At 36.0% G+C, this 27404-nt stretch overlaps 1 protein-coding gene across 2 annotated transcripts in view; it reads right to left on the bottom strand.

Moving 5' to 3' along the window:
* LOC145684346 (phospholipid scramblase 2-like) overlaps positions 1-25747 on the bottom strand; it is an 89584-nt gene extending 63837 nt beyond the window's left edge. For both annotated transcript variants that reach the window (XM_081756557.1, XM_081756558.1), the window contains exons 1-2: positions 25492-25747; positions 3984-4043 (exon numbers count right to left, since the gene is read on the bottom strand). In XM_081756557.1, the coding sequence (XP_081612683.1) occupies positions 3984-4005 (22 nt within the window). In that variant the 5' untranslated portion in view covers positions 4006-4043; positions 25492-25747. The remainder of the gene's footprint in view (positions 1-3983; positions 4044-25491) is intronic.
* Positions 25748-27404: the final 1657 nt, after the last annotated feature.

Below are 27404 nucleotides of genomic sequence, written 5' to 3'. Positions count from 1 at the left end.
CAGTACAAGGAAATAATAATAGAATCAGATGCTGCCTTCCAAAAATATAATCGAGATAAAAAAAAGTAGCATCTAGTAGAGGTTCTAAGTACATTAATATTATCAAGCCTATTTGGGATAATTATATTAAACCATCTTTACCTCCAACACCACCAAGAAAGAAAACACCAATGTCTGGAGAAGGAATTAAACAATATACAGAGATACCTAAAGAGTATGTATGGATGGATGATGTGAGAAAGCTTATAGATAGGTTAATAGTTATAGATGGAGAGGAAAAGGCTGGTAATAATAACTTTTATAATGAGAAAGAAGGTATAGTGAGTATGATTAATAATAAGCTTTCACAATTTATTCCTAATAACCCAAAAGGTATAGGTTATTTGATTAAGATCTTAAATACATTACCACCACGATTCTGGAATGATGAGAAGCTTGGAAAAGGATTAGTAAATGATTTGATTAATAAACTTCCAGTTGAATTACATATACCTGGTTTTAGATTTTGCGGGCCTGGGACTAAGCTTCAAGAAAGGTTAAAGAGAGGTGATAAAGGTATTAACCCATTAGATGAGGCTTGTAAAGAACACGATATATACTACAGAGACAATAAAGATACAGAGTCAAGACATATTGCAGATAAGGAACTAGAAACTAAAGCATGGAAAAGAGCATTTAGTAGTGATGCGTCAATTGGTGAACGATTTGCTGCTTTTGGAGTTGGTACTGCTATGAATGCTAAGGTTAAGTTAGGATGGGGATTATAAGTTTTTAATTGTTATTATGTATGATTCTTTTATGGGTATATCCCATAAAAGCGTTGTTTCAAGATTTTCTTTATAATAAATGGATAGTGTTGAGAGTTACGAGTTACAGAGTTTTAAAGCTAGCACAAGAACATTTAATAATTTGAATGAAGCTAACAAAGATATTGAGTTTGATTTCGATGTGGGGGCTGGCTTCATACATCCACACAAAGCAGATTGTCATATGACTTTTGAAGTTGTTGGTGCATCAGTTGGAGGAACATTTGGTGCAAATGATACTATAAAACTTGTAGATAACTTCTTACCATTCTTCTTTTCTCAAATTGAGGTTAGAAAGCATGGAGTTGTTATAGATAAGATTGAACTACCAGGAATAACATCTACAGCTATTGGAACATTAAAGATTTCCAAACCAGAAGTTGAATATCTAAAACAAACAGGATTTGAAACAGATGATAAACTTGGTCTAAGAAAGGACTTTAGTGTTTTGTACCCATTAAGATTAATTCCAGGCTTTTAAGTGATTATAAAGAGGTTATGTGGAAAGGTGGATTGAGAATAACATTTACAAAACCTAACAACAATAACGATGTCTTGTACAAATGGACTGGATCAGGAGCAGGTGCAGCAGCTCCTCATGATGGAAAAATAACAATAAAAAGTATGGAGATAAAAATGCCTATTGTTGAATACGAATCTAATTATGAAAACAAGTTAAAGTTGAATATTCTTAAAGAACCTAAAATCATGTTTTCATTCCATACTTATCAGTGTGTTCAAAAGACTGTTGTAGATTCTTTCTTGGAGTTCGATGTTACCACTCAATTTAATTCTAGACAATTTGATATGCCTGATTTCGTAGTTGTAATGTTCCAAACTGATAGAAGTGGCAAACAAACAGCAGATGCAATTAAGTTTGATCATTGTAAGGTAAAGAATATCTATCTTAAGAATGGAAGGAATGAGGTATTTCCAAAAGAATCAAGAAACTTAGATATTGGTAACAAGGATTATTTTAAGATGTATGAAGATTATACTGCATTTAAGAGAATAACCGAAATGTACCATGACCCTAAAGAGTTTATAGATAACAGACTAATGTATGTGATTAATTGTAGTAAGAGGAAGAATGTATCGGCAAATGAGAGGACAAACATAAAGATTTCAGTAGACTGCAGAAGCTGTGGCTGCTAATACTATATGTTATGCGATTTAAATTGGACAAAAGAACTTTACATATGATCCTAAGAATGAGAAAGTAGTAGAAGAGTTTTAGATAGTTAAATGTATGTTTGTATTATTTTATGGAAATTTTTCCATAAACGAAATTGATAAAAAATGATGAAGATTGTATGTTGTTGCGGATTAACGTGGGTCCCGATTTCCAGGACCCGTATTTGTTTGTATGTAACTTTGTCTTCTTCATCTACGTGTCTTTCAATGGCGTTTGCGGTCTTCAAATGATTAAATATTTTTGTGAAGATAAAAATTGAAGAGTGTTCATTGATTTTCTACATAATAAATACGATGTCGAGTCATATTGAGCTTTTAAATAAACTTGGAAGTCTTGAACAAAAACAAGTTATTGGATTAAAAGAATTAGAATTAAATACAGAATATAAGATTGTAAAAATGGAAAAGATTAAAACTAAGTTTGGAAAGAGCATTTTAGTTGAATGTGAAAAGTTTAAGGTATCTCTTCCACCTAGATTAACAAAACACTTAACAGATAAAATGATTGATGAGATCGTTAAAGATGGAATAAAAATCAAATACACTAGTTTATAAGATAATTATCCAACTGTTGAGTTCCGTATATGAATTTCAAATGATGATCGGTTTTGTGAATCCAAAGAATAATAAAAATGATCAAAAATATGTCGTCAGAAGTAAAAAATGGAGTGGATAGAATGGATCCTCAAAAGAAATTTATACTTACTAATAATTTCAATGTAATTGTGAAAAATGTGCAGACCGAAGTTCAAGTTGTTTTTGATATTAACGGCTGTCTATTCAGCTTGAATTATGATCAGTGGACAGAGTTTATTGAGAACGAGGTTAGCAGAAGATTCCATTATCAATATCCGAACTTGTAACTTTAAGTGGGGTCATTATAAGTTGAAGAGTTGTAGATATAAGTTAGTTTTTAGATGTATTTATATATAGTGTAGTTTTAGATGTAAGTTTTTATGATTTTAAATGTCATAAAAGCATATTCAATCTCACTTTGGGTTATCCCTCTGTGTTAAAGTACAATAGTCAGTGGTGGCTTCATAATTTTTTTTGGCAGTTAGGGGGTGAAAGGGGGAAAAGTGTCCTAGAACCTACATTCATACCTTACTATTAAAACATGTTAGAATGTAGTAGAACAGAAAGAAACAAAAACTTATGGTATTAATATGCCTTAATACATTTTGTTGCGGATGCTCGAAAGCTCTCCTTTCTGTGTTTATTATTAAAGCCTGACTCTAAAACATTTAAAATCATTTTTCCAGCAACTTAAATTTGAAAAGCGACCATCGTTTGCCTCATGTTTAAAAGACACGTTATAAAATAAGTCATATATTAATAAAATAGAGCGTATTAATAGTTAGGAACGTTATTTTGAGTTTGAAGTACAAATACTCTATCAGGCTCAGCGTAAGACCAGTAATGAACCCTATGTTTCCGAACATAGGACGCAGAATTTACAATTTTAAAAAGAGACTATTTTCATGTAAATGATCGTAAAATCTCCAATTTACTCAGCAAGTACAACGTAAGGCATATATGCATCCCTACTGAGTATGTATGTATTTATATACTCCACAATCATATTGACAATCTTCCTTCAGATGTTTGTCCCGATGCTTCCAATCAAGTATATGATTTCTAGGTTCACTGACCAAAAAAATGTATGATATGGAATATATAAATACGTACAATTGTCATTTCACAAACTTCATAACCCCCTATAAGTAGAAATCAGGATGTAAGATCACATGACCTTGATGACTACTTTCGTAAAATATCTTTATAATAACAATTGTTACTCATTTCTAAGCTGCTCTTTGACTATAAACCAAAACAAACGACCCGAAACTATTGAAGCTACAATAATCAAAATGGCAACATATCAATAATAGTAAGAACAAGTCTGTCAATTTGGAAACACAAGAAATTATACTTGATTAAATTTCAGTATCATATATAGAAACAGTACAGAATTATACTTACAACCTGGCGGTGGGGACGCCATTTTTCACAATTTCCACTGCAGAAAGAGCTCCGCAATCTCTGAAATAAGAAAGGTTTATACATGCTAAATAAATTTTTTGTTCGCTCATTTCAATAAAACACATTAAACATTATTCGAATATAATGAGAAAATGAACGAATCTGGAAATGTTCCTATTCAGAAGATGGAAATGAAAGCGATTGAAAAACGAACAAGGAAACAAAATGCTGTGATTTTATGCATTGAGAGAGAACATATTCTATTTCACTGTAGGAATACATATGAATATAGGTAAGAATATGTTGTAACATACGAAAATGTGGAAGAAAGCAAAAGTAAGTCTACAAAATGTGTGCTAAGACAAAACCACAAAAGTCATCGAAGTTCTTTTCTGGATCTGATGCTGACATTCAGACTGCCATTAAAAACAAGAATATCGCGTGGTAACTCTGGAAACAACATCCAAACCAGTTTACTTAAACTAATTTCTCGCAAAGCCGTCGATATGTCATGTTCCCACTAAGACAAAATGCAATAATTACGTTTCCAACATTGCAACTTCACTTTTCTCTAGACCTAACAACTTGTGGTCTCTCATTAACTCAAGAAGAAATAAAACTAGTATACCCAAGAACAACTATCCTAGGAACACTGTTACTTGAGTACACAGAGCTGAATCATAATTATTATTTGCAGGAATTTCTCCAGTATGTACCTAATCCTTTTCCTGCTCTTTAAGCAGTATCTTCGCATTCCCTATCCTCGATTTCTATTACGCCCGCTGAAGTTAGGTCACTTATCAGTTCTACCTGGCCATCGTTCTCTTGGACCTGACAATGTTTATACAATCCCTCTTCACAATACAGCTGCGTCAATTGCTTATCCTGTGGCTTTTTCATTTAATAGATGCTTTACAGAAGGCATTTATCCCCAACTTTGGAACAGACTGACATTATTAAAATCTATAAATTACACTAATATATAAACCTGTGGCACTAAAACTAATATATGTCCCTATAGACCCATTTCACTTCTCTCTTTGTTTCAATTATTTGCAGAAAAAAGTTATAAAGGACAGACTCTACAAGTTCACAGCTCCTTATTGTTTCCTGCAACAGAAGTCATGCCTTACAAATCTATCAGAGTTTCTTACTCATGCTCTAAGCTGTTTCAGAAAGTTCTCAACTGGATGTAATATACTTAGATTTCTCAAAAGCTATTGACAAAATTGACATCCATCTTCTTCTTCACAAGCTATCCAAAAAGTTTAATCTTCATAACAAATTCCTTTCCGTGCTAAAGGATTATCTTCCTGATCGTATGCAACATATTGTTCTGCCAGATCCAACATCCAAATGTGTCCCCGTTCTTTATGTGGCTTCCCAGTAGTGTTCTATAACCGGTGCTATTTCTTCTTTACATGGATGATCTCCCTTCTTTCCTGTCTTTACCATCTCCGAACACTCTTCTCTTTGGTGATGAGTGTAAAATTTCTCATAAAATATCTAGCATAGATAATGCCCTACGACTTCAACAAATTCTCGCTAAACTTACTAACTGGTGTGCGACTTGGAATTTAAAACTAAACCCTTGAAAATATTGCACTGTTAGTATTTCTATGAAGAAATATAAAATTTACCATACATATTGTATTAATAACAGTCATATCGAAAGAACTGCGACACATAAAGACCTGGGAGTATTATTCGATGAGAAACTCATATTCCTAATCACATCACTGTTACTGTGAAGACAGCTATAAGGATACAAAGTACTCTTTACAGATTTACTGATATTCGCAATCCCAAAGCATTCCGTTTCTTCTTCAAAGCTTTCGTATCACCTAAAATTGAATATTGGTCAACGATATGGAATATGGCCGGTGCTTCAAACTTATCCTGTTTTGATTCTGTTCTGAACTCTTTTTCTTGTCATTGTGAAACAAAGAGTTCCTTCAGTGCGTAGTCCTAATAAAATACAGATCCTAAGCAAACTTAATATACAGAATCCACTTATTCGACGCATGGTGGCAGACTTGATGTTTCTCCATAAAATTATCAATGGAAAATTGAGTCTGAATTATTGGTTTCTGTTCTCAATTTTCGTGTACTTTCCCACCTTATTCGTAGTCTTACGTTACTGACATATGTGACACCCAGACTATCAGTTACACAATATTCTTTATACTTCAAGCTGGCATCATTGTACACTAGTTTATATTCAGATGTTGAAATTTTTGACTCCGAAACTCATCTTAGAAACAAACTAAGGTCTCCGTAAATGTGGAAAGTATTTGATTTTTTGTTGTTGTTTCTTATATAATTTGTTACATTGTTTCAGTTCAAAATTTGCATAGATCTGTATAACAAGCATCTATAAATAAAAATACAAATAAATTTTTACTGCTGAAAATGGTGTATTTCTGAAAAATATTTTAAATGATCTTTGTTTTCTTTCTCTTTTATAGCATTAAAACAATAGCTTTTAGTAGTTCTAACTACAACAAGTTGTCGCAATTACATGATATAAGCAGTGTTGGAAACTTCATAAATTTTTATCATATATCCAAAATGTTTTAAGATATCGAAGTGCTATTAACTGCAAAATAATATATACGTTCATTGGGAAACATACATTTAACTAGATATAATACTTATCTAACAAGGGAGGGTCACGAAGTGGCTCTGCTGAGATCCGAACGAGACAATTGTCTTTGCATTTTATTAGACGAATCACAAAGTTATACGTGCCACCGGGCCGGATATGGTGAGTTACAACATATTTTGTAATGTAAAAACTACAAAGGTGGGAGATGTAGCGTTCCCATCCGCCGTCAAAGTCAGGAAAATTGCCAAGTGTCCAACACACGTTGATTAACAAAAAGTCGCAAGATATTTTGATCAATCAGCAACACCCCCAACCAACTACAGAGGGATCTACGCGAGCTGATGTCCTCATTTGTATCCAAAGTAGGAGTTTGGCAATAATAGATAATTCAGCATTCACCAATGAATCAGAAAAATACCATAGAAACAACTTAATAAACTTAAATCTAATAAATAACAACAGACACAATTCAACTTAACAAATATTTATTAACAATTTATTTACAGATCGATATCTGATCCTTCAGATATCCAATGGCAACAATAAATTCGTCGTTGAAAAATACTACTTCGTTGATTCAATTTTCCAGTTCCAATTTAAATACTTTCGATATTAGCAAAAGGCAATAATAAGAAAAATATTCAATTCTCGAAATTTACAAATAATATTCAAATATTAAAGTATTTATTATATTCAATATTCAATTAAGGAGAGAGATTAATGTTTCATAATGCCTCAGTATTATCAATAACACGCGATTCATAAAGTACTTTCGAAATAGTCCAAACTCTGGGGGGGATGAATTCTAAATTCAATTTCAATATCAATAATTCTAATTTATTTAAAGTTTCAGCAAGGGGAATCATTAGCAAGAATTCAACATCGAAAACGATAACGCTGTTTCTCACCCTGTAATTCTTTAACATTAAATCTCCAATCAATCTCAATATTAATCCAAAATCTAATTACACTCTGTAAGAAATATTTCAGGAGACAAAATATATTAATGCAACACCAAACACTTGCACTAATATGAAAAACAACATCGGCTCACAGCCAAAAATGTTAAATGCTGAATTATCCTTAACTTGATGATTATAGACGCATCGGTGACGAATCGAACCATAACGAGCAACAATGGATGCAAAAAGACGACCAACAAAAAATACACACACACAACGGACAAGCCAAGTAATAATAAATAGTTCAACACTCATCTCACAGTTCATTCGATTCTATAGTTACCTCCTTATTCATTGGCCCTGGGACTGCATGTCGTCTTGCAAGTGAAATGGAGGAATCGAGAATAATTTGGTCGTTGCTGTATAATCTGAACAGGAAATATTGAAGTTTTGACTATCCTTAGTCAATTTGATGGAAAAACACAGCTTTCCAGTTTGCATACAAACTGCTGCACGTTGCGACACTCCCTTGCAACTAATTGTAATTGAGTGCCAAACATCCAGAATTCAAAACAACTCTTTAATTGGGCCCAATAAGAATATTTCCGGTATAGATGCTCCTCTTTCTAATCAAATGACTAAATTTCTGGCTTGAGACTTCCCACATCCGCATTCCACCATTTGCAAAAACGGCAAATTCAAGAAAAAGAAAATGCACTTTCTTGAGGTGGCGGGAATAAACCTTATTAGGTCAAACCAAAGGTTTAATTGCCATACGCACTTACGTTGCCCACATCACCATTTCACCATTCAAAAAGAATCTACAGTATCTCATAGAAACAAGCACTATGTGAGTTGCATTCAACAAACAACTCTTTGGAATGCTTATACAGACTAAAGTGGGATCTTTCAGCCAGTTCAAGCTCAAGCTACCTTCGTTCTCATTCCACCAAAAATAGAGAACTGCTATATAATATACTGAGCAAGGGATTTCCTTGAACAAGGTAACTCGGCGGTTTGACCAGACTTAGTCTAATGTATTTTCATATATTTTTCATTCGTCCGAAACACGGCAGAAAAGTGAGGAACAAAAATAATGAATTTAACAGGAAAAGCGGAATAAAAAGGAAACTCCACTCAAATGGAAAACACAATTGGGCACAAGCAGCACTAAAACTTCATTCACAAACCAACACTGTTCCTTCACTGCACTTCTTTTTTGAAATTTAAACAAACCCAATTCACAGCAACAACTTACTATTCTCATTCCTATTACTTTACACACAGCGATTAAATCCAACAAGAACTCTGGTTTGAATCGAAAGATGAATGCAATGTCCCATTAACTGAAGTCCGCTTTCTACCATATGGAAAGCTAACAGAATAGCCATTCCCGAACAACCAAACCAAGACATCTACACGCACCGGGTACTACATAGTCAGTTCGCCGTCACTAGGAACGAGCGAACCCACCAAAGTACTTGGCGCCACAATCGCGTCATGTGAGAAACGCGTAACGTCCACGGCCTTGAGGCAATATGACAGAATACCTCCCCTATCTCTCTCCTTAACTACAAACCCAGCTGATAAACAGTTTGCAACCTACAAATTCTTTCTTCATTTCTCTTCTTTTTTAATTTTTTTAAAGTAATCAAGATGGAAAAAGATACATAAATTCAGACATTCTCTTTCATGAGGAAAGCATGATTTACAATGATAAGATAATTTTTTATCCTTTTCTTCTTATTTTGTCCTCCCTCAACAGCTCATCGTAACGAGATCGTTACAGAGAATACAGGGTGTGATTGAAAAGTACCGGAACTTTCCCCGCCGCGCGGGTCCCTGGCGTTCAAAAGATGTGAAGGGTGGGGGAAAGTGTGTGCGGGACCTTCCTCTTTCAAGCGGAACTTTGCCCAGTGCTCTGCTAGCAGCGGTTGAGAAAGCATCGCTGTCCGCGCGAACGTCGTTTTGGTCGTCGGTCACGTTTTTTGAGCGCCGAAAATGGAGTCAAAGATTGACCAACGCTACGCCATCAAGTTTTGTGTCAAACTAAAAAAGACGTTCGCCGAGGGGTCGTACTCGTAGCACCGTGTTTCATCACCATTGATCATACTGTCTAATAACTCTTCGTCGGCTTCCACACAATCCAGCACTTCACGACTCATTTTCACTCGCAGTTCTTTTTGCTCCTCGGTCGACACCTTGGGGACCAGTTTGGCGCACACCTTCCGCATGTTCAATTCTTCAGTCACAATTTTTTACACTGCATAGTATGTCAAATTAAGTTCTTCGCTCATCCCCCGGAGGGTTGTCCGATGGTCCAGGTTCAGGTATTCGCGAACTCGGTCGACGTTTTCATCGCTTTTCGACGTCGACGGCCTCCCAGAGCGTGGTTCGTCATCGGCGTCCTCCCGGCCTTCCCTGAAGGCTTTGTGCCACTCAAAGATCCGAGTACGGGACATCACATCTTCCCCAAAGGCTTCCTTGAGCAGGTCCTGGGTCTCGGTGAACGTCTTTTTTAGTTTGACACAAAACTTGATGGCGTAGCGTTGGTCAATCTTTGACTCCATTTTCGGCGCTCAAAAAACGTGACCGACGACCAAAACAACGTTCGCGCGGACAGCGATGCTTTCTCAACCGCTGCTCGCAGCGCACTGGGCCAAGTTCCGCTTGAAAAAGGAAGGTCCTGCGCACATTTTCCTCCACCCCTCACATTTTTCGAACGCCAGGGAGCCGCGCGGCGGGAAAAGTTCCGGTACTTTTCAATCACACTCTGTAGGTCGAACCGGGTCATTCTTTTGGAAACGGTTGGGTGAATGGAAAGCGCGGCGAATACGTATCCCATAATTTTCAAGGGCAAACATTTTGGGGTAATAAAGTTTCCCCAGGGTCTCCGCAGTGTCCCAGAAGGGAGCCAACTAAAAAGTTTCAAATGGCAAAGGGGATTAAGTAGGACATTGTTTGAAAGCTTTTGTGAAATGAAAGAAAATGGGGCAAGTCTTGACTCGTTACGATAATCCTGTGCAAAATTGCGGCAAATGGAAGTGTAAACACAAACTTAATTGAAAACTCTATGGACACCTTGAATCCAAAATGGCCGCTTAAAACCTACGTTTTTCATATCATTTCAAATCTAAATCTATTTTTCTCCATTATATATTTAGAAACAATAGGAAAACTAAAGAACAATTGAAGTTCGATTCACTTCAATTATTATTTAATTCCATTGTTCCTAATGTATGTTCGTCACGGTTCTCTCGATAGCATTTACGTGAATATAACAAAGATGCGATGAACACACAATTCTGACTTCCTATTCATACTGCAACACAAAAGTTGAATACGATCGGTACTTTTCTAATTTTATCCTACGTAGTTTATACATAAAGGACTTGCTGCATCAGTCAAGTTGGTATATGTATTGTAACGTGTTCGTGATTATTACATTTGTATGCCATTCGTTGGTTTGATCACAATATTTCAAGGAATGCCAAATGTACAAAGAAAAAACGTTCATTTACATGATTGGCAAACAGTACCAAACCACGTGAAAATTATTTGAGTACTTTAAGCTGGGTCAAACTTCCCTGGTTGAGTCACAATTTTCCAAGAAAGAGCATGTTCATATACAAATTAATTTTTCACCTGGGCAGCCATATTGAATTACAGATGATACGTCTTCGATATTTTGTGGATATTTACTATTTACCATAAACGTAAATACTCCATTTCGCTTCTCCAGCTCAAGTGGTTTGAGCTGGACATGCGTTCGATACATAGTGCGGCATTTAGAACTCAAAATGTCAATTAAGTTTTTGTTTACATTTGGACCCGCCACCATTTTGCACAGGGTTCTCATACAGAGTTGAGACTAGCTCCATTTTCTTTCATTTTAGAACAACTTTCAAACGATGTCCTACTTAATCCCCCTTATCATTTGAAACTTTTGAGTTGGTCCCCGTCTGGGGCCTGCGGATGACTGGCCATAGATTTTTCAATTAAATTTGTGTTTACACTTTGACCCGCCGCCATTTTGCACAGGGTTGCCATAGAGAGTGGAGACTTGCTTCGTCTTCTTTCATTTCACAACAGTTTTCAAACAGTGTGCTACTTAAACCCTCTTACTATTTGAAAGTTTTGAGTTGGGCCCACCTGGGACCCTGGGAAGACCGCGAGACAAGACGTTTTAACTTAAATCGTTGAACTTTCAAAATAGTGCCACACGTTCTTTCCTGCTTTCACATTTGTCTCACCGTTTCCGATTTATAGGGGTGAACATGGGCTTTTCAATTAAGTTTCTTTTTTTTTTACATTTTGACCGGCCACCATTTTGCACAAGGTTCTCGTAGAGAGTCGAGACTAGCTCCATTTTCTTTCATTTTACAACAACTTTCAAACGATGTCCTACTTAATCCCCCTTGTTATTTAAAACCTTTGAATTGGACTCCGTTTGGGACACTACCGGGGACCTTGGCGCCAATATTTCTACCCAAAAAGTGTACAATTGAAAATAATGGGATACATGTTCGCCGAGTTTTCCATTTACCCAACCGTTTCAGAACAAATGACACGATTCAAACTATTCTGCAAGGTAACTTTATGTAGCTTTTATATTACAAAATATTTGGTACTTCACGGTACCCTGCCCGGTAGCAGTTATAACTTTGGGATTCGTCTAGTTATGACATATCAAATGCAAACACATTGTTTCGTTCGGATCTCAGTGGAGCTACTTTTCGACCTTCAATTGTAAGCATTTTTTTGAAATAATGAGTTTCAAAATATTCAAATTTTCAAGTTTTGGTAGCTTCATTCCTATTGATTCGAAAGAAGTCATACCATGCCCATCGCGTCCAACGCTAAGGTAATTTCGATGTGGATTATCCTGTTCATCTTTATTATGCTGTGTGTGTGGTTGAGGCTTCCACTTTGGATGTTTGTGATACTATAACATTCTTAGTTTGCAACACTGGATAATAAAGTTGGTATTTTAAGTTTTGGTTTGACAGGCAGATTTAAAATATGCAACAATCTGACGCAGTGCATTCGAACAATTGTGACAGAAATTATAGTGGAGCACAGACGGTACGTTCCATGAATAACAGTAAAGCCCGTATCCTGAAAAAGTCAAGGCAGATAGAAACATGGAAACCTTTTGTAACCTTGAAAGGACACAAAAGACATTATGCTGATAAGGAAAATCACCCATGGGCGGGGTCTAAGAGGGTTACGAGGGGTAACTACCAATACTTCGACCGTACTTACGGATGGTCGCCATGATGGATAGAGACATGATAACGACAATCAGTTTTCAGAATTGTCCCTACACGCCATTAGCTTTCAAACGAGATACAACAAGGTGTGGGTTGCTATTTAAAATTTTGTAGTTATCCCCCGTAACTCTTTTGGGTGCACCTCGTGGGGGTTCTGCATATCAGCATAACGTTGTCTTTTATGTCCCTTGAAGGATACAAAAGGTTTCATGTTCCTAGCTGCCTTGGTGTCTTCAGGACGGCCTTAGTGTTAATCGTGGAACGCACTGTATATATTATGGGAGATTGAATATAGAGTTGAGAAAAAGATTCATAAGAATGTTTCGTTTGGAGTGCTGTGCTGTAGGGGGAGGAAACATGGACATTACGCAAAAGTAGTAAAAGAAACAAATGGAAACTTTCGAAATGTAGGTGTTGTGCAGCATGGAAAGAATTAGTTGGGTTAAGCAGAAAACGAATGAGAGGGTGTTAGAAATGGTGAGGGAAAAGACAAAACTTTTAGATATTATTCAGAAGAGGAGAAGAAGCTGGTTGGGACATTGCCTAAGAAATTGTATCATGAGGGATGTGCTAGATGGTATGGTGGCAGGAAAGGGAGGGAGGGGACGAAGATGGCTGCAATTAATGGACGATATCAAAACAGGAAAATCGTGGAACATGGAAGCTTCTCAGCAGCGGCTTATGACTTGTCAATAAGGGCAGAATAACTATGATTATATATATATATATATATATATATATATATATATATATATACAGGATGTAATTGAAAAGACCGGAACTTTTCCCGCCGCGCGGCTCCCTGGCGTTCGAAAAATGTGAGAGGTGGGGGAAAAGTGCGTGGGACCTTCCTCTTTCAAGCGGAACTTCGCTCAGTGCGCTGCGAGCAGCGGTTGAGAAAGCATCGCTGTCCGCGCGAACGTCGTTTTGGTCGTCGGTCACGTTTTTTGAGCGCCGAAAATGGAGTCAAAGATTGACCGAGTTCGCAAATATCTGAACCTGGACCGTCGGACAACCCTCCGGGAGATCAGCGAAGAACTTAATTTGACATACTATGCAGTGCAAAAAAATCCAGGTTCAGGTATTCGCGAACTTGGTCGACGTTTTCATCGGTTTTAGACGTCGACGGCCTCCCAGAGCGTGGACCGTCATCGGCGTCCTCCCGGCCTTCCCTGAAGGCCTTGTGCCACTCAAAGATCCGAGTACGGGACATCACATCTTCCCCAAAGGCTTCCTTGAGCAGGTCCTGGGTCTGGGTGAACGTCTTTTTTAGTTTGACACAAAACTTCATGGCGTAGCGTTGGTCAATCTTTGACTCCATTTTCGGCGCTCAAAAAAAAAGTCACCGACGACCAAAACGACGTTCGCGTGGACAGCGATGCTTTCTCAACCGCTGCTCGCAGCGCACTGTGCCAAGTTCCGCTTGAAAGAGGAAGGTCCCGCGCACATTTCCCCTCACGCCTCACATTTTTTGAACGCCAGGGAGCCGCGCGGCGGGAAAAGTTCCGGTACTTTTCAATCACACCCTCTATTGAAGGGTTAGTAATCCTTAGCACGTAAGGGGCTAAAGTCGCTGATCATTCTTGACTAATTTTAATTCCGAACACTGGAAATTGTGGAAAAGAATAAAAGGAAAATTTACATTGCGTTATATGAAAACCAAGTGAGGTTAGAAGAGAAGTACGAGGGACACTACGAAAGTTGTGAGATGTGAAATAACTTACATACTTAAAATCAATTTAACACTTACATTTTCTCAAAGTATTCACCATTACACTGTACACACTTTTGCATCCTCGAAAACCACTTTTGGAAGCAGTGTTTCCAGTCTTTTTCTTCAAGAGTTGAAAGCTCATTCTCGTAAGACACTACAGCTTCTTCAGGGCTGCAAAATCTCTTCCCACGCATGCGATCTTTCATCCTGGGGAACAGAAAGAACGGGGCCAGGTCAGGGCTATAAGGCGGATGAGTCATAAGTTTCAGCTCCGTAGATTCTAAAAACTGGATTGTGATGTTGGCCGTGTGTGCGGGCGCTTTGTCATGGTAAAGCAGGATCCCACGCAATCCAGTTCTTGGACGAAGTTTTCGAAGCTTCTGGAACACTTATGTTAGGCAATCGGTGGTTTACCACTGAGCAGTAACAGTCCTTTGTTCTTCAAGTGGAACAGTTACAACATGATCAGATTTAAAGAACAAAGTTGCGACCATCTTTTTCCCCACACTTCGCCGTCGCTTCACTTTCGTGGGTGGATTTCCGTCTGGAAAGATTCAAACTGTAGACTGGCGTTTATTTTCATGGTCAAATTGATAGATCCAAGTCTCACCACCAGTAACAATGTAAGAGACGCGTCGACAATTGCCTCCATCAAATCTTGCAATCATTTCTTCACACCATTCCACACGCATGCGCTTCTGCTGTTCAGTCAAAGTGTGAGGCACCCAACGAGATGAAACCGTCCTGAGCCGAAGATGATCATGAAGAATTTTTGTTACTGCTGGCGATCCAATGTTCACTGCAGATTCAATGGCCTTGAAAGTTGTTTGAGGATTTTCTCGAATCATTTGTTCCACAGCGGCAATGTTTTCATCTGACACAGCTGTTGCCGGACGTCCAGCTCTCTCTTCATCTTTAAGCGATGTCCGACCAGGCTACCGAAGAGTACTTATACCAATATTTTTGGGAGGGGGTATGTTAAATCGTATGTAAGTTGTTCGAAAAAAATATTTCTCGATCAGTTGGCAACACTGACCTGGATATCTCCTCAGTGCTTAGATGGCCCATCACAATTTTTGTATATGTGAAACTAGATGTAATAAGTTTTCAAACAAAAACAAATTCATTGTAATCCATGACGGGGATTTTGAGAAATAAAGGTTTGAAGTTTACAAAATGACGTTCTAGTTTTTTTCTCAAAATGTTACATTTCAAATGATTTTATAAATTTTCTATCAGCTCTAAAGAAAGCTTTCATGATTTTAATGGTAAAAAACTTAAAGACAATGTGAATAAAGAAAGAATCATGTTACTGGCATTAATAGGAACCGAAATATTGTGTCGAGACTGTTAAAAATTGATTTTCTTCTCATTTTTGAAATGCAATAACTTCTGAACCACTGATATAAAATTTATACAGCTGTAATCAGCATAAAAAGTTTTATAACACTACCAAATTTCATCCAAATCTGAGATAGTGGGTTAAAAGCCTAGGTTGAACTGACGTGAAATGACCCGTAAGCGCATGTACGTGTAGCACATACGTTTGTAAGTATTATCACAACCGAGATTACTAACATGCCCCCCCCATTGTGTTCTTACATTCACATCATAATATTTGTATATATATGTAATTTCTGGAGAAAACGTTGAAATCTTAGCACATTATAGTAACTTCAACTACTCGTACAGAAAACACCACTTTCACCGTCACTAGATTAAAAATTTTGAAGCTTAGATACCGATCTGAATTTTTCCTATTTACTGAAGAAATGTTAACATTACCACACTTACTTTGTCAGTATTCCTGAAGAAAATTTTTGGAGAAACCTTTACCTCTTATCCAGTCATTGTATGCACCATCAAGAATAATTTCACACCAGCTCTCGGAGATTAAGACCTTCTGTCAAAGTTCACCAAAAAAAAAATCCTGAGAAATGGACTACACATGTTCACTTTATTAGGTTTTATAGACGATGACAAATTTTGACGTTTAGCTTCAGGTAAAGGACAAAAGATAATAGGAAGAAGATCCCACGTATGAAGTAAGTTGCAACGTATGAAACCAGGTAATCGACAAGATTCGTCACTCTTTCCCTTCCTACAAGGAACTTCATTCTTCCGGCTGTGTTATAGGATCTCACTCCCGCGGGGAACCGGTCAAAACCCCCACAGCCAAAACTCCCACACTCAAAAAATGTCAAAACGTCCACACAAACGGTCATAACCCCCACACAAATGGGCAAATCTCCCAAACGCACGAACGGTCAAAACCCCCACACTCAAGAAATGTCAAAACGCCCACACGATCGGTCATAACCCCCACACAAATGGACAAATCTCCCAAATACACGAACGGTCATAACCCCCACAGCCAAAACCCCCACACTGGTAGTCGGTCACAACCTCCAACGGTCATAACTCCCACACAAATGGACAAAATAGCCACACATAGCAACGGTCACAATCCCCACATAAATGGACAAAACCCCCACACAAATGGACAAAACTCCCACATGCAGAAATAGTCACAACTGCCACACAAATTGACAAAACCCCCATACTCATGTATTGCCCTTGTACTTTTTAATAACATTTTTATTCCACTTAAACTGATGTTGCAACTATTATTCTTGGGCGTCATAAAGAGCTGCAACAAAGACGTGAAATGACGATCATTTCAGAGTGTGGGGGATTTGTCCGATTTTGTGGGAGTTTTGTCCATTTATGTGGGGATTATGACCGTTGCTATGTGTGGCTGTTTTGTCCATTTGTGTGGGAGTTTTGACCGATTGTGTGGGCGTTTTGACATTTCTTGAGTGTGGGGGTTTTGGCTGTGGGGGTTTTGACCGTTCGTGCGTTTGGGAGATTTGTTCATTTGTGTGGGGGTTATGACCGATTGTGTGGGCGTTTTGACATTTCTTGAGTGTGGGGGGTTTTGGCTGTGGGGGTTTTGACCGTTCGTGCGTTTGGGAGATTTGTTCATTTTTGTGGGGGTTACGACCGTTTGTGTGGGTGTTTTGACATTTCTTGAGTGTGGGGGTTTTGGCTGTGGGGGTTTTGACCTAGACCCCTCCCGCGCATTCAAACGTGAGACTTCTCAGGGTAAACATCCTGGAGCTTGTTTCACTTTTGTCGCTTAATATTAACCCATGTTAAAATGACAAAGATGTCGATATCATGTTAATCGGTATGCAACTTAAAGCAATTGTATTATGTAATAAAAAACAAAAATTCTATACAAAATGTATGTTGCTGTATTTAGATTAGGCCTATAGATATATTTTATTGTATTCTGGGCGGCACTTCCTGTCCGTACATATCTCCTGTCTATGTCCAGTTACACGAGTTAATCATTATAGAACAGAATTTAATTCATACCATTACGTATTAAGGAAGAAAAGATATGAAATGACAATTCAGCTACACAGAGAAAAATCCGTTCTCCGGACAGTGGTATATTTTACAAATATACGGTATCCTCTTGCTTACTATAGAAATCAGTACGGAGCATACGTTAACCGTATGCTACATAGGCACTGCCCTTAGATGTTACATCATACCGTTGCAGGATGTCTGACATCTAACAGCTTTCCGTATATCACATACATATACTTATGTTACATTTCTCAGTTATATGTTATATACGTCGATTTGTATGTGAGATTCTGACCGCCTACATTGTTTCATACAGAAGGTACGTATAGATGGAACACTTATACAGAAAGTATTATAAAACATGCGTTTTCATTTATACGTCTGCTCTACGTTAAGTCCAAAACCCAGAGGAATTACGCATGTAACCTATCTTTTTAAGTACGCTACCTAGATTTTTTTTTCTCAGTGTGCATTAGTCCAGTAGTTTCTTACGGTGTTTGATAGGAATGGTTCTTCTATAATTTCACACACAGGAAAAAAAGAATAGAAATTAAAAGAAAGATTTTGTTGTTATTAAACTAAATTTTAGTAGATGTAAGGTGGTTTTCTTTTCAGGCCCCCTTCTCAAACATGGTTACCACTAAGCTATTGATCAGGCTTTCTTCCTGAATGTAGTGTACCTGAATGCTTCGATATATTGGCAATTGCAATTTATTTTTTTCTTAACTCTGTGTGGGAGGTTGGTTAACTTCAGGAAGTGAGGGGGCATAACCCCCCGAAATTTAAAGGAGCACTGTTACTGATAGAAATAGTGGCTTTGCTCGGGATTCTCTCGATTCCATCCACTTCCTTCCCTACACCAATTCCTTCATCACTGGTTTAGGTATCTGAACTTATAATATTAAAATCTATATTAGAAAAATGGTGATCATATAACAAGTGAAAAAAATATTTGTCAACCAGCACTTACCTTAAAATGATTCCAACGGTTCCACTCCTAAATCATCATATTTTTTCATTTTCCTCACTGTCAGAGTCACTATTAAGATTAATAATTAACGAGCCATGCATTTCTTCCATTAGACCGACAATGTCCCACATATTGCTCTCTACTTTCTGCACATGCCTTATACAATTCTTCCAGTCTTCCTGAGTCACCTTCAATGCAATACTTTCGTCCATTAGCACACGCACATCTTTCAGATTAAAAGTTTTATTTTCACATCTTTCAGCACTAGCACATCCTTCAGTGAGAGAAATGAGGTCATAGGAAGGTGGAAAGAATACGTTGAAGACTTATATGAGAGTAGAGATAGACCGTGTAGCCTAAATGTTGAAGTAGAAAATGAAGTAGGCGAGGATGGTAAAGGATTTAGTATTCTTCGGGATGAGTTTGAAAAGGCTATATCCGAGATTAGGAATGGAAAGGCAACCGGAATAGATAACATACCAATCGAATTCATTAAAAATATAGGAGACAACGGAAAGAAAGAATTGTTGCGAGTATGCAATGAAATATATGAAACAGGAGAATGGCCAAAAGACTTTCTGAAAATGATCATGATACCGATGGCTAAGAAATCGAACCCAAAGAGATGTGAGGATTATAGAACTATTAGTCTCATATCTCATGCAGCTAAAATTCTGCTCCGAATACTGAACAGAAGGTTATATGAAAGAACAAATAAAGAAGTTGAGGAGGAGCAGTTCGGGTTCAGAAGAGGCAAGGACACAAGAGATGCAGTTGGATTATTAAGGGCGATCGGTGAAAGATTTGTAGAAAAAGGGAAAGAGGTGTACGTTATATTTATTGATCTAGAAAAGGCTTTTGACCGCGTGATTTGGGAATTGTTGTTGGGAGTTCTAACAGTGATAGGGTTGGAATGGAGAGATAGAAGACTGATAAGAAACTTATACATGAACCAACAAGTAAGTGTTAGGACAGGGGAGGAACTAACGGAAGAGAGTACAATTGGAAGGGGAGTACGACAAGGGTGCTGTCTCTCGCTATTGAATGTCTATCTAGAAGAGATAGTGGAAAAGAGCCTATATGATGATGATGGCATTTAGGTAGGAAGTAGAATGATTAGATGCATAAGAATTGCAAACGATATGGTGCTTGTTCCAGAATCTGAAAAGAAAATCAATAAATTGTTAGAAAAAATGAGAAAGGGCTTTGAAGAATATGGGATGAAAATAAATGTCAGAAAGACAAAGCCATGCTGATTGGAACGAAGGGGTACGTGTCAAATATAAAAGTGGGAGGGGAGCAAATAGAACAAATGAATAGTTTTCGATATCTGGGTACTATTCTTAGTAATAACATGAAGTGCGAACGTGAAATAAAAGCAAGGATAGGAATGTCAAAAGAAGCCTCTAGGAAGAAGAAAAGTCTGTTTTGTGGGACCTTGAATAAAGAGTTGAGAAAAAGACTCATAAAATGCTTCGTGTGGAGTGTTGTACTGTATGGGGCGGAAAAGTGGACATTACGTAAAGATGATGAAACTCGACTGGAAGCCTTCCAAATGTAGGTGTGGAGAAGAATGGAAAGAATTAATTGGGTCGAGCCGAAAACGAATGAGAGAGTGTTAGAAATGGTAGGTGAGAAAAGAATATTTTTAGATATTATTAGGAAGAGGAAGCGAAACTGGTTGGGACATTGTCTAAGAAGAGATTGTATCATGAGGGACGTCCTAGAGGGTATGGTGGCGGGAAAGAGAGGGAGGGGGTGAAGGAGACTACAATTAATGGATGATATAAAAACAGAAAGATCATACGCGAAGACGAAGAAGTTAGCGGAGGACCGTGGAGCATGGAAGCTTCTCAGCTGCGTACGTAATATGCGCTTTTTATTCGTAGCTCTATAGCACTTGGGTGAAAATGCGCTTGATGAAGCACTCGCCATGGCGTTAACACAATACAGTGTGCAGATATGCAAACCTATATACAAAATACTTAGAGCTACTGATAGTTATTTACAAAAGCACTGAAATCACTCTGAAATTATATACATATAGGGCCTATACACTGTAGATATAATTCACACCATCACTTATAAGTGAATATATACACACGATCACATATAAAGAATTCACACACTCACAACGAAATGAAAACAATAAATTCACAAACACAACGACCAACAGTGACTTCAAAGACAATCTCCAATCAACCGAATACTGTATTTACGAATGCTGTCCAGCTGTATTGTCCTTCATTGTAATGGAAAGTTGGGAACATGGGGGTCCCCTGCTGATAAGAAGGTGGGCTCCACAGAAGTGTTTCCGACTTTTGCAGGAAAATATTTTAAATAAGAACATTTAAGCTATTTTCGGTTTAGCTTTAAATAGGCCAAAACTAATAATTAATTTTCCCACTGCCTTATGGCAAGATTTAAGTTGTGTTTAGAAAAGTTTTTTATGCTAGATCTAACATGGAAACATACTCTAAAGACGCTTATACCCGACCCATAGTATCAGTTATTATATAAAAGAAGAAGTTATTAGTATTATTAATGTCGGTGTTAAAGGTCTTAAGTGTTAAGTTTGTGAGTAAGGAGTTGTAAGGACTAAAATTTGGTTGGTAAGATCGGAATAATTAATTATGTCTTCTAACGTCACTTTCACAAACAAACGATTCCAGTATTTTTCAGTTGGTTACTGGAATTTGGTATTATGTCTTCATTAGTCTCATAATAAAACACTGTAATAAATGTTAGCACCGAGTGTAGCGACATAACCAGTAAGATACATGCTTCTTAGCAGAGAGGTTCCAAGTTCTAATCTCATGTCCAATATATGAAGGAATGTTTCCATAGTTTTTTGTCAACTCTGCCAAACAAATATTCAAATAACATATTTAAATAAACTATGTAATTTTGATTGCTCTTCTGTACTTAAATTTTACATTTTTCGCACATATTCTGGCGGATACCTCATTTATATATCCCTATTGCTAGCTGTCAATCCGATTCAGTTTTCGATTTAGAAAAAAAAGGAGTTGTAAAAGACTGACCTTGCCGATCCAAATTCGATTAGATCGGGAGTAAATGCATCAGCAAGGCTTGGGACTAAAACAAGTTTAAAGAACAGAAATCACTTAACGTTTAAAGTATGAAATGAATGAGAATACTCTTTCATCAATACAGAAAAAGACTCTTAATCGGGAAATTAATAAGAAAAAACAGTTCTCCTGAAAATATCTTTTAGGCATTTCCGGTGTTCATCAACGAACATAAGGTACAGATTCATTATAAACTGGATGACTGGTTGTTATGTTCGTCTTAATATTGGCGTCATTTAAGTACAATTCTGTCGAATTGAGGCATAGGTCTTTAGAACACTTTTATTTCATTTTATTGCTTCTTTCTTTTTCTTGTAAATATGTTTTCCAAGGACAAAGTTGGTTTTATTTATAGTTTATTTAAAGTATATAAATTCATCTGATATTTTAAAACTATTTTCTAAAAAGTTAAACAGGCATATGTAAAATAAAGACAAGTGTTGAAATAAATATTTATTAATTCATGAAAATAAATCATTACTTGTTTTGCAATTGCTTAGCACACAGTTTACTTTTTCAAAGCTCTCAAAATGAAAACAACAGATGAATGCCACATTCATACAGTCTGATTTGTCCGATCTTGTACGTAAGGAAACAATATTGGAAAATTGAGTCTCACCCAGTCATAAAAATGATTAAAAAACTAAAACAAAATTAAACTATATACTCATGGAGAGTAGAATTAACAGCTATGGTCGGAGGATAAACAGTTGACATGAAAATTTCCTTTGTAATCTACGAAAATATTGATTAATAAATACGAATTTTTAAATATTTGTTAGGGTCAAAAGGTCTCGAGCTCTTAACCTTGTAGCACTGCTGCTCATGAGGTTCTCTTACAGTAACTATACTTTTTGCTTTACATCCCTATTATACTGTTTTCCAACTCAGAATGAAAATGTAAATTAAAATCAGGAAGGTTCTGAATTTAAAAATTCCAGTTAGGCGCAGCTAATGAAAGTAGTACGCATAGATAACACCAAGTTAATTATCCAATCTTCTGAAGCATTAACATGCATGACTCTTTGAAACACCTGGATATTTAAAACATGTCTTGATTCCAGTAACATATTTTATTTCAATAATATGACGATAATGCATAAATTTTATTTTAATGCAGACTAAAACCCATAGGAATAAGCGATATTAATAGTTATACTGTATGTAATCAAGTCAACTGGTGAGAAAATATGGTGATAGAAACACTGCGTCAAAGAAAGGAGCAGCACATCGTCTGCTATGGAAGGACCAGCCGAGTATAAGGGTTTATACCTTGCTCTAGCATATAGTTGGTTATTATTGATGATGTAACGAAATGACGAGATTTTCTCTACTTAACATCAAAGGCGCCGCAAATCTCAAACACAGCTGTGATTTCTGATGATCGAATAGTAGACAATTTTCACTGAAACAAAGGGATCTGCCAAGAAGACATTATGGCTGAATTTCTACACTTAAAAATTTTCCATTGGAAATAAACTAAAACCCACTGAAAACTACAAAATATACTCTTTTCTTAAAATAATTCAATATTTTTAATTAAATAAACAAAATTCTGAAAATAATATTATTACATATATTTTTATGGAATCTATACTAAAAATATTACTCTTTTGACGAAATAATGACAATTTTGCGACTTAACCCTACAGTACCACAATAAATTTCTACATCTCTACTAAAGTAAATTTGTGAATATATAGAGGATGTCCCAAAATCTCGGACCATGTTACATTATACCAAACGTATAAGATAACAACATATTACGCCAAAATCGAATATTTCTTAACAAAACTTATCCTAGGTATTTATTTTGTTCGACACTGGCAGCTTTCCACTTTGACAATAATTACTTGTAAACAGGTTAAATTAGGTTATATGAGATTAGGTTAGGTTAGATTTGATTCCTTTCGCTTACACAGTACATAGATTTGACCTGGTGGGGATTACCGAGAGTTAGTCTTTATCTTGGATCATATTTCTGAAATTGAGAGAATTGAACTCACTCTTTCATTATTTGGAGGTTATAACTTTTAAGCTCTGAAGATACTCCCATCATCATCAAGAAAAAACATTAGGCATTATGCAGAGTCGTTTTGACATAAGATTAGCATCATACTAAACAACTGACTACTGCAGGAAACATATGTTAGTCAAACTCTTTACTATGGCACTAATCACGCTTCAGAACGACTCTGCATAAGGCGCATTGAGTTTTGTCATAATCGAAAATTTTCTTGTGTGGTTTATATTGGAAAATTGTCTTGCATGTACATATGTAAACATACAAAATGGTGTAGATATTATCCTTCTTATACTTTACTAATTGCTACCCTAAACACTGGTTATTTCTACAAGTAAGAGAAAGGCATTTGCCAAGTTTCGTCAGAATTTGATGAGTTTTACGAAAGTGATCGTGAAACAGATGGATATACACACAAATATCAATCGAGTCGAGTAGTAGAAGGTTCGCTAAGGCTCGCTTCAGTCACTATGAGATTGATTACACAAATATGTATTTATCGAACTCTGCCTTCCGCAAATGACGTTTCTTACAGATGTTATACATTTCCACTCAGAATCCAACGCTTATGAATTACTTTGGGTTATGTCGGCTTTTGGGGAGCAAAAACTAGATAGGAGACAGAATGTAGGAGAAATGAGTTCATGTTACGCAAGGGTAATTGATGTGTGAGGAAAATATAGTACATAACTTCCTGAAAACCATGGTCAATTTATATAAACCGCGAAGGCATGTAAAATATAAGTTACCGTGAAACATCTAACCTAATCTAATGTAACCTAACCTAACTTTAACTAATCAAAACTAAGCAAAACTAAACTAAAATAGCCAGTATTTAACAAAATAATAACAATTTTCGGTTAATTTTAGAAATGTCCCTCCGTCTTTTATGAAAATTACGAAAATATACAAGAGAAATGACGTTAGAATCATTATTGGGAGTTCTTATGTGATGTTTAGGTAAGTATGGCAGTAAAGTTTATGTTTCATACAAGAAAAGATATGTAGAAGTGGTTACTATTTGCAAGACGCAGAAGGTTTCGATTATTAATGAGGATCGTAGTGGTATAGGATGGCAAATCGGTGTGTTGCATATATTTCTGAATTGAGTTCCACAGAATTACATAACAATAATGAATAGAATCTATTAAATTTTAAATAAGAACCACGGATTACTGAATTTAATAATTAAAGTTTCTATGAGAAACAGGGTCTAGTCACTGTTCTAGTCTTAAGTAAGTGTAAAGTTTTACCGGGTAACCTAACCTGATCTCAACTAACCTAACTGAACCTAACCTTACCTAACTATTTTTAATGTTTTAACTATTTTTGTAGGTTTGAAACTGGAGATGCACCTCTAAATTTGAGCCACAATTTTTACCAAAAAATGATGGTATCCAAAAAGCAGACACATACCATTACTTTTTATTGATGACTAATATTTTGCTAATAAATGATCGAATTCAATGTGAAATCATTTCAACATTTTTGAATTAATTCAATGTTAAGTATTTTCAAGTACGCCAACAATTTGAAAATTACACATACCATAACGTAGCTATATTGTCCATTAGATGTTATTATATTCCTGTCCAGCAAATGAATAATACAAATGTATTCAAGAATAAGTACTTTTTATATGCAATAAATTTATGCATGGTCCAGTACAATAAATCTTGACCAAATATTATTATACTCTCTAAATACCTTTCATTCATTAACGTGATTACAATTAGATACTCTGCTGTTGCTACTCGCTTCTTGAGTGCTTTAGTAAGATTATTATTACTAAACCACAACCTTCTTTGAGACTGGCATTGAGGTACTCATTCATTTCCTTCATTCATTCATTGCATTCGGCGTCTGTAAGATGCCGTGTAGATTGGCCCAAACTTAGGTTCAGATAGCCTGTTCCCTCTGATTGTCCAAAATAAAGTTGTATTAATGGCAATTCGTAACACTTTAATGATAGTGGAAAAACTGGGAGTTTTTTTTAAATTTTTTTTCCTTGAACTGCTCATATAAGTTTTTCCTCTTCCCATGATCATGCTGTCACAATTGAATTAAAGTGGCAATAGTTATTTTCCAGACTTTCCAAATATTTGATGTGAACTAAATATATCTATGTAACAAGTTATTGTTCATGTCTTTTTTTATAGATTTAAGTTGTTATTATCTATGTACTGTAAGAGTCTTTTAATAAGCATCCAGTTTCTTCAGGTTATAATCATTTCAACTGTAATTGGAAAAGTATAAAGGTGATACAATATATGTCTTATAAACTCTGTTCTTTTGTGTTGTAATATTTCGCAATAGAATATTAAATGATTTAGATTACCAATTTCTTTTCTGCACCAACAAATATTTGTATCTTTTTTCCTTATACAAAATAGTTTTTTTGAAGTTAATGCAGTGTTTAATATTATACGATAAAATAGCACAATTTTCGATCTGGACCACATTCTTAATACATCCCAATTGTTAACTTCCAAATTATCAACTAAGCTCCAGTAATGTTTGCCAGGACCTTCTCTATTTTTCTTTTTCCATTGGGTGATGAATTTTTCTATTTCATTTTTGATAATATCTTTGAAATTATAGTAAGGAATTTGTATATTAGTTTTGATACCCGTATTAGCTGCATCTTTACTTAATTGGTCCACTGATTCATCAAATTTTATGTTTACATGAGCTTTTGTGTGAATTAAAATAGTATTGCAGTTATTGGATTGTAACGACTGATTTTTTTTTAATTAATAAAAGATTCCAAGAAGTTTGAATTGTCCATCTTGTATTGTTCAGAGCTCTTATAACACTCAATGCATCCGTACAAATACAGGCATGTTTAAGATTAAGTTTTTTAATAAGCAGAAATACTTGTCTTATGGCGAAAGCTTCACCTTCAAACACTGACATATTACAAGGTAGTTTGTATTGTTTCTGTATATGTAACTGCGGTATCAATAAGGCAGCACCGACTTGTTTATTTTTTTGTTTTGATGCATCAGTGAATATAAGTGTATATTCTATAGGAAGAGAATCTATATAAAATTGCCAAATGTTTCTATATATATTATGTAAGTTTTCAAATTTATGAAATTGTACATATTGTGGAATAATAGCTGGAACTTTTATTAAGTTAATATTATAATTGAATAAGTATGCTGGTATACTTGGAGCTTTTGCTATATTAGCTTGCAATTCTTTTATATTCTTAAAGACAGTAAAGATCCATGGAAGTGATTTTTGGTAAGGAAGTTTTTTACTTTGGTTTATGATTTCCAAATTACCCAATTTTTTAATTATAATTGAGGAAGTTTTTGCCATTTTACAAAGTAAAAAGTTTGCCGTATGTTGGAATATTCTTATTTCTATTGGTGCATTCATTGTAGCTCTTAAGATTGCATTCCTTGGGCAAAAAGCTGGTTGAGATAATATTGTTTTAATCATATCATATTGTA

Source organism: Thermobia domestica, chromosome 4 (genome assembly GCF_964235325.1).
Source record: "Thermobia domestica chromosome 4, izTheDome1.hap1.1, whole genome shotgun sequence".
NCBI classification, from domain to species: domain Eukaryota; kingdom Metazoa; phylum Arthropoda; class Insecta; order Zygentoma; family Lepismatidae; genus Thermobia; species Thermobia domestica.
This window is presented reverse-complemented; position numbering and strand designations above follow the sequence as displayed.